The sequence below is a fragment of the Eptesicus fuscus genome, chromosome 1, assembly GCF_027574615.1.
Source record: "Eptesicus fuscus isolate TK198812 chromosome 1, DD_ASM_mEF_20220401, whole genome shotgun sequence".
Taxonomy (NCBI): domain Eukaryota; kingdom Metazoa; phylum Chordata; class Mammalia; order Chiroptera; family Vespertilionidae; genus Eptesicus; species Eptesicus fuscus.
Genome location: NC_072473.1, coordinates 124,090,313 through 124,103,023, shown reverse-complemented (window position 1 = coordinate 124,103,023; position 12,711 = coordinate 124,090,313). Strand labels below are relative to the sequence as shown.

The 12,711-nt window shown below is 61.2% G+C and overlaps 1 protein-coding gene across 1 annotated transcript; it reads right to left on the bottom strand.

The window, feature by feature from the left end:
• Positions 1 to 2,852: 2,852 nt before the first annotated feature.
• Positions 2,853 to 12,339, bottom strand: SLC6A8 (solute carrier family 6 member 8). Its single transcript, XM_008159237.3, has 13 exons — positions 11,423 to 12,339; positions 9,614 to 9,745; positions 8,303 to 8,552; positions 7,682 to 7,814; positions 6,604 to 6,738; positions 6,417 to 6,520; positions 6,201 to 6,325; positions 5,533 to 5,645; positions 5,309 to 5,446; positions 5,128 to 5,230; positions 4,936 to 5,036; positions 4,690 to 4,860; positions 2,853 to 4,337 (listed from the first exon to the last, which is right to left on the bottom strand). The coding sequence occupies exons 1-13, from the start codon at positions 11,682 to 11,684 to the stop codon at positions 4,197 to 4,199; spliced, it is 1,908 nt and encodes a 635-aa protein (XP_008157459.1). The 5' UTR covers positions 11,685 to 12,339; the 3' UTR covers positions 2,853 to 4,196.
• Between the last annotated feature and the right edge of the window lie 372 nt (positions 12,340 to 12,711).

Sequence of the window (12,711 nt, the reverse complement as noted above, 5' to 3'; positions counted from 1 at the left end):
ATTGTTCCCAGCATCCCTGCCTGGCTGGCCCCTGGCTGATCCACTTCCTCCCTGTCTTTCACTTAGATTGCCTGTCCCTGTGTCGCAAGTTCCTACCTCAGGGGGCAGCTTCCTGAGTAAATGGTGCCTGCCCACAGCTCTCCTGGCCCCAACCAAAAAGCCCACCCTCTGTCAGTTTCTCTTTTTTGTGATGTCGATGTTTTCTGAGTCTTTGGTGGTGGTGTGGCAGGTGGCTTAGAGGCCATTTGGCAAGAGGTGACAAAGATCTGAGCCAAGGCATGGCCCCTGTTAGGGGGTGGAGAAGGTAAGGAGTTGGTGTGAGCCTGGGGTGGAGCGGGAGTGGAGTGGGTCTGAGGGCGATGATACCAGGCTCTGTCCAGGTGGTGGGGAGGAATTGCCAGGGGGCAGGGCCTGGGGTGAGGAGCCTCATCACCCCATGAGCCAGGCTGGAGATTTGGGAGCTGTCAGCACACAGGGTTCTGGAAGTTGCAGGCATGGTGAGAGCTGAGGGGTTGTAGTGTGAGAAACTTTAAGAGAAGGGTGGGGCAGGGGTTGGGTCTGAAGAGCAGGTTGTCAGGCATTTTACAGGAGCTGGCCTGTTGGGGAGGCGCCTCCCCATGTGCCAGCACAGGTTGTAGAAAGGCCTTCCCAAGCCCTGAGGACCTGCCCCTGTCTAGGATCTTGGTGACCTTCAGAGCATGGCTGATGGCAGCGTCGCAGGCCAGAGTCCTCCCTGGCTGTACAGTTGGGGCTAAAGCCCCTCCTTACTAAGGGGACAATGCCTTGCTATATAAAGAGCCCAGAGAGGAACAAACTGTCACTTTTCTCTGAGGGGCCAGGCTGGCATCCAGAGTGAGCACCAGGCTCCTAAACCTTGACTTTCACCCCAGGCTTGCCTCAACTGATGACTCTGCTGGTCCTGACATCGTGCGCCACCCCCCCACCCCCACCCCCAGTGCCCTTGCCTATCCTGCCCTCCCTCCGGTGGCACTGGCTAGAGCGCCCGGCTCTCACCTAAGGCTGTAAGGCTGAAGCCTCTCATGCTTGAGGTCCTGCCCACAAGGACCTGAATGGGGCCATTGTCTCCAGTTCTTTCCCACCCTTCTTTTAAGTTGTGTTAAAATATATGTAACCTAAAACTTCAATTTTAATCATTAAGATTACACTTCAGTGGCATCAAGGACATCGTTGTGTGTCATTGCCATCCATTCCCAGAACTTTTCATCTTGCAAAACTGAAACTGCTCCATTAAGCACTCACCCCCATCCTCCTCCTCCAGCAGCTGGCACCAAGCAGCCCACTCTTCCGTCTCTCTGAATCTAACTCCTCTAGCGGCCGCCTAGAATGGAATCATACAGTGTTTGCCTTTTTTGTGTCTGACTCCTTCCATTCAGCATACTGTCCCCAGGTTCATCCATGTTGTTGTGTGTCAGATTTTCCTTTTATAGGCTGAATAATATTCCACTGTATGAACAGACCACATTTTGTTCATCTATTCCTGTCAATGGACACTTGGGATGTTTCCAGCCCTCCTTTCTTTTTTTGTTAATCCTCACCCAGGGATATTTTTCCACTGATTTTTTAAAGAGAGTGGAAGGGAGAGGGGGGGAGACTGAAACATCAACATGAGTGAGACACATGACCAGGGCTGGGAATCGAGCTGGTAACCCAGGTACGTGCCCTTGACCGGAATGGAACCCAGGATCCTTCTGTCTGTGGGCCGACGCTCTATCCACTGAGCCAAACTGGCTAGGGCTCCAGCCCTTCTTTCTTTTTCTTTTTTTTTTTCAGCCCTTCTTTCTTAATCCCACTCCAATCAGGCTTTTGCATACCCCCAACCCAAACTTCTGTCCAGATCTCCATGAGCTTGTCATCAAACCCAGCCAGCTTTCTTAGGCCCTCACTCCCTTTAAAAAAAAAAAAAGTTTTTATTGATTTCAAAGAGGAAGGGGGAGAGAGAGAAGCATCAGTGATGAGAGAGAACCATTGATCAGCTGCCTCCTGTATACCCCACACTGGGGATCAACCCCTGACCGACTGATTCATAGGCAATGCTCAACCACTGAGCCATGCCGGTGGGGCATGTCCTTGCTCCCTTGACCATTAGCAGCATCTGACAGCCGAGCACTCTCTTTCCTGACCCCAGTGGGGGCGGGGGTGTTCCTCAGACATGTTCCAGGGTCAGCTCTGTACTCTTGGGGTCCATCCCACCCACTGACCAGCCTCTCCTCTGCCACCTCTGAGTGTCCCATCCCCTTCAAACCTCCTCGTCTCCCTGGCACAGGGCCTGGCAATGCCAACCTTCACAGTGATCATGCTCAATTTCTTGAGGCCTTCTTGACTCCTCTCAACCCTGCATCCTGGTGGTCCACAAGCCCTGTTTCCTGCCTTGCAAACTGGTCTCTGATCCACACTTCTTCCCTCCACTGCTGGTGTCCTGGTCCAGTGATCTCCACCTCTCCCGGCCTCTGCTGCAACCTCACCCCTCCACCTCGCCTGCCCCTTGCCGCCTGCATCTTGGAGAGTCATGTGTTCAGTGTGGCATTTGGGCAACCTTTGGAAAATGTACACCCGTGACTTCCCACCCACTGTCGGTGACCTCACACCCACTTGCCCTGCTTGGTGTGTGCCTCTGTCGCATACTATTATCCTTTCTCCCCAAGTGTGTCAGCTCCTTGGGGGAAAGGCTTTCTGCCAGTTTCCTTCCCTGCTCTAGTCCCAGTTCCTGGAATAGTCGGGTATCGAGACCCCCCAGAACAAATACTTGCCCAAGGAAACAGCTCGAGGTGGGGAGGCCTCCCCTGTACCTCCAGTCCCACCCCATTGTCCAGACAAGCAGAACAGGAGCCAGCTTTGGAAAATGACATGTTTTTATTGCTATGTTTGCAGTGGCTTTTAGCACAGTAAGAATGTCCCCGCTGGCCCCCCGCCCTCGCCTAGTCCCTCCCCTCTGGCTGATGTCAGGGTGTGGGGGAAGTCTTTCTAGGGTCCACTCGGCTGTCCCGGGATTAGATATGACACAGACGTGGGTTAAGTAAAGCTGCTACGTGGAAGACTTGAGACGTGAAAAGTGCATCAGCTTTAAGCTCGCAGGCGGGAGCCAAGCCTGGATCTCTTCCCTGGCTGGTGCCCACCTCAGATCCCTGCAGTCTGCCCAGCCCAGCCCAGGGGGCAGGGTGTGGGGAAGGTTGAGCATGCCAGGTGAGCAGCCCCGTTCCTGGGACAGAACACCACGCCTCCTCACCCCCACGACTTGTGGGCAGAGGGGTATCCAGAGGGGTATCGTGGGGACATCCCCTCGAGGCCCCTGCTGTGCACTTTTCCACCTCAGCCTGGGGCCGGGGGACCGCACATGCATACCCACACGACAGACTCGCACAGCTTGAAGCTCTTGTTTTGCCTATGAAAATTAGATCTATAAATTCACACTCCTTGGCTGGGGCAGAGGAATTAAGGAGGGGCTGAAAGGACAGGGAGTGGCAAGGAGAGGGACCTCGGGGCTGTTTTCTCTTTAGAAATATACAAGCAGAAATCTCTCTCCTCAAGTTTTTATAAAATGTGCAAAATACAAGCCTCATTTGCCCACAGGCACAGTGTACACCTGGTTTTCCCCTTTGCTAAGAGATAGAGATCTATATGTGCCCTACATACTCACGCACACATGCACTCATACACAAGCTCACACAATTGATATTGGTGGCAATTGGCGCAGGAACCAGAAGGTTCCATTGCTGGCTGGCTCTCTAAGCTTCTAGATTAGGGATGGGGAGAGGGGTCTAGCCCAGTTGAAATACTCACTGTGGTTCCGCTGCCCCTCTCTCTCCTCCCTCCCCTTTCCTGTTCTGTTCCCTAAGCTGCCACTGCTGCCTCTGGGGTGAGGAGCCACCCACGGGTGTATTGGACAGGCAGCAGGCACTAGGGGGAGGGCAGGCAGCAGGGCCTGGGAAGCAGCGTGGGCACCAGCTTGGTTGGTGGGGGGAGGCATCTATTTTTGGTGGGTTGTGGTATTTTTGGCATTTTATTAAAAATGGAAAAAGTTATTTTAGTTACAAGCACTCACAGTGCTTCCTCCCCTCCCCCCCCAGGCAGACCCCAAAAGTGTCAGGGAAAGGCAAGCCCCCTGGAGGGGTTGGAGGCGCTAAAGCAGGGGCTGCTATGGCTACAAGAGGGAGAGCTGGCACTGGGAGCCGGCCCTGTCACATGACGCTCTCTACCACCACCACCTTGCTGCTCTCGGCCACTGGGGTCAGGGTGGTCAGGCCCCTGACCTCCAAGTCCTGAGCTCTGTACTCCAAGTGGTGGAGGCCCCAGACGGGCTGCGTCAGGTGCTGCCAGCGCTGCAGGAGAAAGGGACATGGTGAGCCCCTGGGGAGGGACACCTGCTTGTCCTTGGCCTCTTTCCACTACCACCACCTGCCACCAACTCAGGGCCCAGGGCTGCTCCTCCCGGGACACTGACCAGGCACTACTCCCTGCACCAGGGAGACAGGGTTGTGTGGCTGAGAATGGAAGCTAGGGACAGGCCTCCTCCCCCTGCCTCGACCCTGATAGCCAGTGTCCCTTTCATCCAGCTGGCCCAGAGGCTTCTGGTACAGTGACCCATCCTGGGAGTGTGGGGCGGGGGCACAGATAATCTGGAGGTAAGGATTTGACCCAAACAGAAGGGAGGGGCGGTGTTGAGGAACTGACCTCAGACATGGTCCCCTTGGCCGTGAGGAGGCGGCCCAGCACGTGGAGGGGCACACACAGCATGGAGGAGAGCGCGAGGCCCCAGCCCATGGCCTCGCCCCACCACGGGTACACGTAGGTGTTGTTGTAGACCAGTGGCTCGGAGTACACAGCGTTGAAGATAAAGATGCCCTGTGGAGAGAATCTGCAATTAGCCAGTGGCCTGAGGTGCCCTGCCCCATCCAGTCCAGCCTTCCTGGCCCTTACCATGCAGACCAGCGGGGTGAAGAAGGACCAGCACCATTTCATCCAGGGGCAAGGCCGGTACCCAATCATGCAGGCCACGTCGTCCATGAAACGGTCAGCTCCTGAGGTGGGGTGAGGTGGGATAGCTAGAGCTGTAGACCCACCACGCCTGCTCCATGCCACAGCCCCTCTTGCCCCTCGGCCCAGACCTACCGTATACCCAGGCGACCACCACGCACTCCCAGAAGGCCTGCCAGAGCAGGGTCGTGCCACTGGCCGAGTAGTAGTCAAACAGCTGGAAGACGTACATCCCACCCTGGGGACAGAGCCAGGTCAGGGCAGGTGGCAGATGGCAGCCAGGGGACAGAGGAAACCCTTACCCTGCCCCACTCACATCAGTCACCATGGAGAGGTCGATGACAAAGCAGAGAGCACAGCAGAGGGCCACGGAGATCTCCCTTTGGAAACGGAAGTAGTAGGAGGGCGGGAGGAGGTCCAGCAGGCCCGTGATGAAGCCTTCCACACCTACAAACTGTGGCCAGGTGCTCAGGCCACGGCCCTTGCCCACCTGCCAGCCCCTCCCCCTCCTACTCCCTCTGTCCTGTCCCCCCTGCAAACCTGGCTGTCAAGGCCCAGCAGCAGCAGCATGAAGAAGAACAGGGCAGCCCAGAGTGGGGCCACGGGCATCAGCGTGACGGCCCGGGGGTAAGCGATGAAGGCCAGGCCAGGCCCTAAGAGGGAAAGAGGCAGGATGTAGATACCTGCGGGTTATGCCCACTTCCTGTCCCCCCTCCCCTGCTCCGTGGTATCAAGACTGCAGACACCAGGGCCCACTAGGGCCAAGGGCCTTTCCCCTCGTGTCAAGGCACTGCTGAACGGCTTGAGCCCTCTGTGGGTGTGCCACCCAGGGGCTAGAAGGCTCCAGCGGGCCCTCGGCAGACCGCCCATAGGAGGGGGGTATCTGGTTTGGGCTTCTGGTTACCTTTGACCTGGGAAAGGCCTCCCTTTCCCTCTGCAACACTGGCAAATATGAGACCATACCCAGAGGCCCCCAGGGATGGATGGCCTGGAGCTCAAGGCTCCAGGTGGCCAGGCCCATTAAGCTGACTGGAACAGCTGTGCCTTGCAGTTGCTCATCCAGGCCTGCCCAGAGCAATGTGACGATGTTTAAACATTTTTTTACATTTTCTCAGAATGTAGATTTGTACGTGCGTTCATGCACACGGTAGGTATGTTAGGACAGCAGCCTCTGTTCCAGAGGCCAGGCTGGGGCCTAGGGTCTTTACCTGACTCTGCCACCTTGGAGATGTGCACGCCCTGCTCCGCAGCCATGAAACCCAGGATGGAGAAGACCACGAAGCCAGCGAAGAAGCTGGTCCCGCTGTTGATGAGTGCAAGGATGATGGCGTCCCTGGGGACACAGGGGACCACAGGAGCTGGTTAGGCTGCCTGCTTGCTGCCCATGGGCAGGCGGGGCAGGGGGGCGGGGCAGAGGTCCTTACTTGTAGCAGTTGTTGTTGAAGCGATTGTAGCTGCCGAGGGCCGTGAGGGCCCCTAGGCCAATGGCGTAAGAGAAGAAAATCTGGGTCCCGGCATCTATCCATACCTAGACACGGGCCAAGGCAGAGTAGGTGTAAGGGGCCCTGTTGGGCTGGCCCCCTGGTCTCCCTCCCACTACCTCCACCTCACCTGAGGGGACCCCAGCTTCGACCAGTCAGGCTTGAGATAGTAGATGATGCCATCCAAGGCGCCAGGCAGCAGCACTCCACGTACCAGCAGCACCACAAGGACCACGTAGGGGAACGTAGCGGTGAAGTACACGATCTGGGGGGCCATGCTGCTCAGAGGGGCCCAGCAGCACCCACCTCCCCCTCAGAGGCCCCTGGCCTGAGCAGCCTGAGCCGGGCAGGCCACGGTCCCCCACCCCTGGACAGTGTGTTCAGAGGTGAGGAATGAGGCCAGCCAGCAGCCCCCCCACAAGCTCCCCAGAGCCATGGCTCCTTCCAAAGGAAGCCAGGTGCTTGGCTGGGCATTAGCAGCCCCATGGCAAGCGCAGGTCGGCCGCAGAGGGAGGGCAGAGAGTGGGACAGCAGCCTGGAGGCAGGTCCAGGTCATCCTCTGCAGAGAGGCAGGGTCCTCGGTCGCTGGGATTAGAAGCGGGCCAGCCAGAGACGGGCAAGAGGGAGACAGACGGCAAAGGCCTCTGCCTTCCATCCAAGTGGGACCGCCAGCTTGGGACGCGGCTGCTCTTCAGACCCTGCTGGGGAGCGAGCCAGCCCTCCAGGGACCTGGCCATGTCCCACAGCCCTCGGCACACTGTCTTATTATGCGCCTGTTCACACATTCGTCTCCCGAACTGACAGCGAGCTTCTGGGGAAGGCATGTGTCTAGACCGACCCTGGGCCAGACAGGCAGGCAAGAGAGCCATACAGCAGGTCCACCCAGACTGTCCAAAGAGACTCAGGTGATGAGTGAGGAATAGAGAGGAACGAGGAAGGAGAGAGGGGCGGGGATGCCCAACACAGGGGAAGGACAGCTGCTGTCTGGGCTTCCCCCCCTCAAGGGGGAAGGCTGCTGGACCTGGATTTGGAGGGTGGGGTGGGGATCACGTGGCCTGGACGGAAGTACCTGCCCCCTCCTCAGGCCTAGGCCCTGCCCCAGTCACCTCCTGTTGCAACAGTGGTACCTGGCAGAGACCCCCCCACCCTAGGCAGTGCTGCCCGCCAGCCCTGCCATCACCCCCAGCCCTGCCCGCCTCCAGCTGTACCTTTCCTGTTGACTTGACCCCCTTCCAGACACAGAAGTAGACCAGCACCCAGCAGGCCATCAGACACAGGGTCACCTCCCAGTTGAGGGCGCCTGGCACCTCCAGTCCCCTGGAGAGCCGCAGGACTTTGTTCCTGGGGAGGCAGAGCCCACGAGGGCGGTGTGAGCAGAGGGCGGAGCCGCTGGGAGCTGTCCCGGGGCTGGTGCTCCCGCTCCTGCGGCCCTCGTGTCCGGCGGGTCCCTCCTGAGCACCTGGGTGGGGCCCGGGCCCAAGCCTGTCACGGGGAGACAAGGCAGTGTGTGTGCCTGGAGCCCGGGAGCCCCGGACAGAGGTGGTGGGGCCAGTGGCGACCCTAGCACACACAGCGGCGCTTCCCCCTCCCCTGGCCAGGCCCCGCGGAGCGACAGCGCCCCAAGTGAGAAATGGTGCTGAAAAACCAAGGCCATCCAGCCGGGCTCCCGCAGGGACTGGCCTGGGGGTCCCCCAAGGGCAGGCAGGGTCCAGGAGTGAGTCCTGCTGGGGATCCCCCCAGGGCTCGGCCCCACCCAACCCACGCAGATTCGGCGTGTGGGGCCCAGAGAGAGGCGCAGGCTGGGCCCGGTCCAGAGGCGCCTGACTTACTCCCAGAACTCGATGACAGGGGACCGGCGGTCAGCAAGCTGGTCACATGTGAGGTTGGCCAGGCTGGCATTGGCACAGTCTTCATGGTGGAAGATCTCCACACAGTCGGGAGTGTTCCAGGTATGGCCGCACGTGGCCCAGGGCAGCGTGGTGGTGAAGGACTTCACCAGGTAGTAGAAGCCCCAGGCCAGCACCATGATGTAGTAGGTGTTGCAATAGAAGACGATCACCATAGAGGCGTAGCCCAGGCCTAGGAGGAGGGCAGTTTCTGTGCAGGCTTCCCACCACCCCATAACATCCTGACATCCTGCTCCCTGCATCCACCCTCCACGCCCGCCCCACCTTCCATCCCATTATGTCCTCTGTCATGCTCCAGACAGAGCCCCGTGGACTATCCCTTGCGTAAGAGTCCCAATGCTGGGCTAACTAACTCCCCAGTCTGTCCCTGGCCCCAAAGCCCCTGCTCCTTGCCTCACCTGCATTCTCCCCAGACCTCTGCTCCTGCCCCATCTGCGCATTAAGTCCTGTTGATTTCCTAGCCTCACACACCTGCCTCTTCTCTTAGGCCTCACTGTCTCCACCTGCTTCCCTCCCCCCCCCCCCCCGCCTGCCGTGGCCTACAGTACTCAGCAACTTGGAGGGGGGGCTTTCTGGTGACCTGGGGTTTTCCTCCTCAAGGGGGAAAGCTGCTAGACCTGGATTTGGAGGGTGACTATCTCGCACACCCTCTCAGCAGGCAGTCACAGCTCGTCACTTCACCTCTCTGTGTCCCACAGCCTCCTCAAAGACAGTAATAGTGAAACGTACCTGCTAGGGCCTAGAGAGATGATGGGGACACTGCCACCCACGCACAGAAGGGGCTCTCAGGTGACCTTTGCCATTATTAGTTCTTCCATTCAGACCCTGAACTTTCAATGGCTCCCATCCAAGCCCTGAGCCTGGCCCACTGGCCTCGGAGAGCTGGCCCCAGGCCGCTTCTCCCATGGTGGTTTCTTGCACCAGCCGCCCTCCACTCGGCCCCAGGGAGGCAAGCGAGCTTAGCCGAGTGTGATCCCAGCCCTGCGGGGCCTGCGCATTCTCTCCCTGGTGGACAGGCCCAATCCCCCCCTCTAGCCCTTAGCCTGCCCAAGGTCACATGGTGGTCTGCATGGTGTCCAGCTTTCCCTCCTATCTTGGGGGGGGGGGGGTCATCAATGGGCCCCAGGCCTGGTGCTCAGACAGGATGCGATTTCTCCAGTGGGTGCCAGCAGTGGGACAGGGACAGAGTAGCCGAGGGAGAGGGCAGAGAGGAGCTGGCCCAGGGCTGCTCACCTTTGAACAGGGGGCAGATGTTCCAGACGTTGATGCTGCCGGCCTTCATGAACTGGCCCAGCGAGATCTCCAAGAAGAAAATGGGGATTCCTCCAACCAGGGCGATCAGGATGTAGGGAATAAGGAACACACCTGAGGGAGGACACACAGGCCAGGGGCTTGACCCAAACTCCATGACCAGGCTGTGGAGGCTTTCGGCCAATCCAGCTTCCAGCTGCCCTGGGAGCGCAGGGGAAACCCCAGCTCCGAGCTCCACCGCAGCCCCATCATAACTTCCCACTGGGTGAATCAGTGCAGCGGGTGGCCACTGACTCAGAGGCCCCAGGTGAACAGTCCTGGGTGGGGGGTGGGGGGGTTGGAGTGTTGAGGGGGGCTGTGGCTCAGCTCCCTGGACTGAGGGGGTGCCCTAAGCCTACAAGGCTTCTGCCTCCATGGTCACCAAGGGCAACCTAATGGTTATGGAGGACACATGTGCTTGCACACACAAGCCATCCCTCGTGTCACAGTTCCTTGTTTGCCAGGCGATACAGGAAGGAAAGGCGGCGAGGGCATGTTCGTGCCTGTGTGTATGTGCGCCATGGCTGGCACTCAAGCCTGGGAGCCTGCCTGGCTTGGGTGAGGGCAGGGAGCCCTGCCTTCCCTGTACCCACACACTGGCTTACAAGTGGGAAGGTCCAGGGAAGACAATGGGCGGGTGGCAGTCCTCTGCCTGTGTGTGTGTGTGTTGTGTGTGTGTGTGTGTGTGTGTGTGTAGAGGGGGGGTGTCTGAAAATGTCAGTGAGCAAGGACAGAGGGAGACATCGTGGGGGAGGCCACCTGGCTCTGGAGGCAGCATGCAGGGCAGGGCCGGAGACTACAGGCCAGAGGTGGGGGTGCGGGGAGCTGGGCCCCAGTAGCCCCTGGGCACTCCCTCCTGCACAGGCCCCCTACCCTTGGCCCTGGCCCAGCTCTCTCCACTACTCCGAAGCTGGGCTTCACTGCAGCTTGCCTGACTCTTGGTTCCAGCATCCTTCTTGTGTGTGACCTTGGGCAAAGGCCTTCATTCTTCTAGGCCTCAGTTTCCCACCCATCACCCAGTCACCGTGGCTTCCCACCAAGCCCAGTGCTGCTTTGCAGTCGCAGGACATGCGTGCCCATCGCTGTTGCTAAGCTGGGCTGGGGCGGGCGAGCAGGCATGGGGTGTGCATGCAGTGTGTCCAGCGGCGGCGCCAGGCAGCCCAGGCCGCAGGCTTCCCATGCCTGGCTCAGGCACCCAGTGTTCCAAGCCCAGTCTAGAGGGGAGGGTGGGGAGGGGAGGGTGGGGAAGAGAGGGGCAGAGAAGAGAGGGGAAGGGAAGGGAGGGGAAGGGAGGGGAGGGGAAAAGATGGAAGGGGGAGGGACAGAGTGGCCCATTGTGTATGTGTGTGTTCGTGTGTGCACACGTGGGGGGCCCACACAATGTGCCACTTGTGTGCCTGACCAGTGGAGGCAGCCAGGGCTCCTCACCTCTGGGAGCCCCCCCCCCTGGGGCAGGCCTCGCCTTCCCACCTCAGTGGCCAATCCCTGAACGCAAGGAGGACGAGGGCAGCCCCACGGCTTGGGCCAGAGGCGCGCCGGCCCCCTCCCCCCACACGCTGCCAGGCACATGACTGGCCAGGGGGTGGACGCTGCCAGGCTGGGCCACCGAATGGCAACGGCCGGCGAGGGGCGGCCCCTGGCCCCCGACTGCCCCAGGGGCCCTCCCCACCCTCTGGACTTCGCCCGTGCGCCCCGAAGGGGCGGGTGGCGGGCGGGGGAGGGTTGATGGCGCGAAGGAGCGGGGGCGCTCACCTCCGCCGTTCTTGTAGCACAGGTAGGGGAAGCGCCACACGTTGCCCAGGCCCACGGCGAAGCCCACGCACGACATGATGAAGTCCATCTGGCGGGTCCAGGTCTCGCGTGGAGGTACGGCGAGGCGGCCGCCAGGCGCCCCCAGGCCGGCGGGGCCATCGCCCTTGGCCGGGGCCCCGTCGGGCACGGGCGCGATCAGCGGACCCTTCTTGTCGTCTCCGGACACGCTGTAGATGCCGTTCTCGGCGTTCTTCTTCGCCATGGTCCCAGCGGGTGGCGCGGCCGGGCCGGGGGACGGGTGGCGGGGGGCACCGGCGGCTTGGGGGCCCCGAAGGCGCGGGCCGGCCGGGGGCGGCCGGGCCGGAGTCGGGGCGGCGGGCGGGCGGGCGGCGGGTGGGGTGCGGGGGGTACGGGCGGCGCGGTCAGAAGCAGTCCACGAAGCACTTGAAAGTGAGCCTGAAGAATCTCATGTGTGTCGGGGGCCCGGGGGCGCGCGGGCGGCGGCGGGGCCGGCCGGGCGGCGGCGGCGGCTCCCGAGGCTCCTGCCCGCGATTCGGGCGGCGGTGGCGACTCCCGAGGCTTCTGCCCGCGCGCGATCCGGGCGGCGGCGGCGGCGGCTCGCCCGGCCCGAGGCTCAGCCTAGCGGGGCACGGGCGGCATCGGGCGCCCACTGTCTGCAAGCTGCGGCCGGAGCATGGGCTTGCGGCCCGCGCCCCCCGCCCCGGCCCGGGCCCGCACGACTGTCTGGCTCGCCCGCGGCTCCTGCTCTGGCGGCTCCGGCTCCGGCGGCAGCGGCGGCGCGGGCGCACTCGCCCCTCCTTCCCGGCGGCGGCGGCTCCAGCCGCTCTCCGGGCCGCGGTGGGTTCAGTGACTCGCCACCGCGCTCCGACTGTCCCTCTCCTCGCCCTGACCGGCTGCTGCTTAAGAACCGACTCCGGGGTGATGTCACTGTCGCCCCACCCCCCACGACTGGGCTGCTCCCCCTCCCCCTCCTCCGTCCCTCCCTCCCGCCCTCCCCGTCACTCCGCCCACCTCCTCCCGCCCTCCTCCCGAGGAGGAGACGCGGCTCCAGCGGGAAGCAGGATGGCTGCTACCTGAGGCTCCGTCAGCACCTCATCCGAGGCCCAACCGCCCCGGTTCCGAGGTTCACCTGGGCCTACCCCTGCCCAGATCGCCACTCCTAGCCTGCCCTTCCGGGTGCTAGAAGAGCCGCTTCCCTGGCTGCCCTCCAGCCATCCTTGTCCTCCTTTCTCCTTCTCCCCCTCCTTTCTCCTTCTCTCTGACTCCCA

What these genes read in the sequence shown, in the direction of transcription:
- SLC6A8 (XM_008159237.3), bottom strand. Translation starts at nt 11,684, where the DNA reads ATGGCGAAGAAGAACGCCGAGAACGGCATCTACAGCGTGTCCGGAGAC. An exon ending in GGGTCAAGTCAACAGGAAAG is followed by an intron (nt 6,739 to 7,681) that starts GTACAGCTGGAG and finishes ATGGCCCCCCAG; the next exon opens with ATCGTGTACTTCACCGCTAC. An exon ending in TGCTGGGCCTTGACAGCCAG is followed by an intron (nt 5,447 to 5,532) that starts GTTTGCAGGGGG and finishes ACCTGGCCACAG; the next exon opens with TTTGTAGGTGTGGAAGGCTT.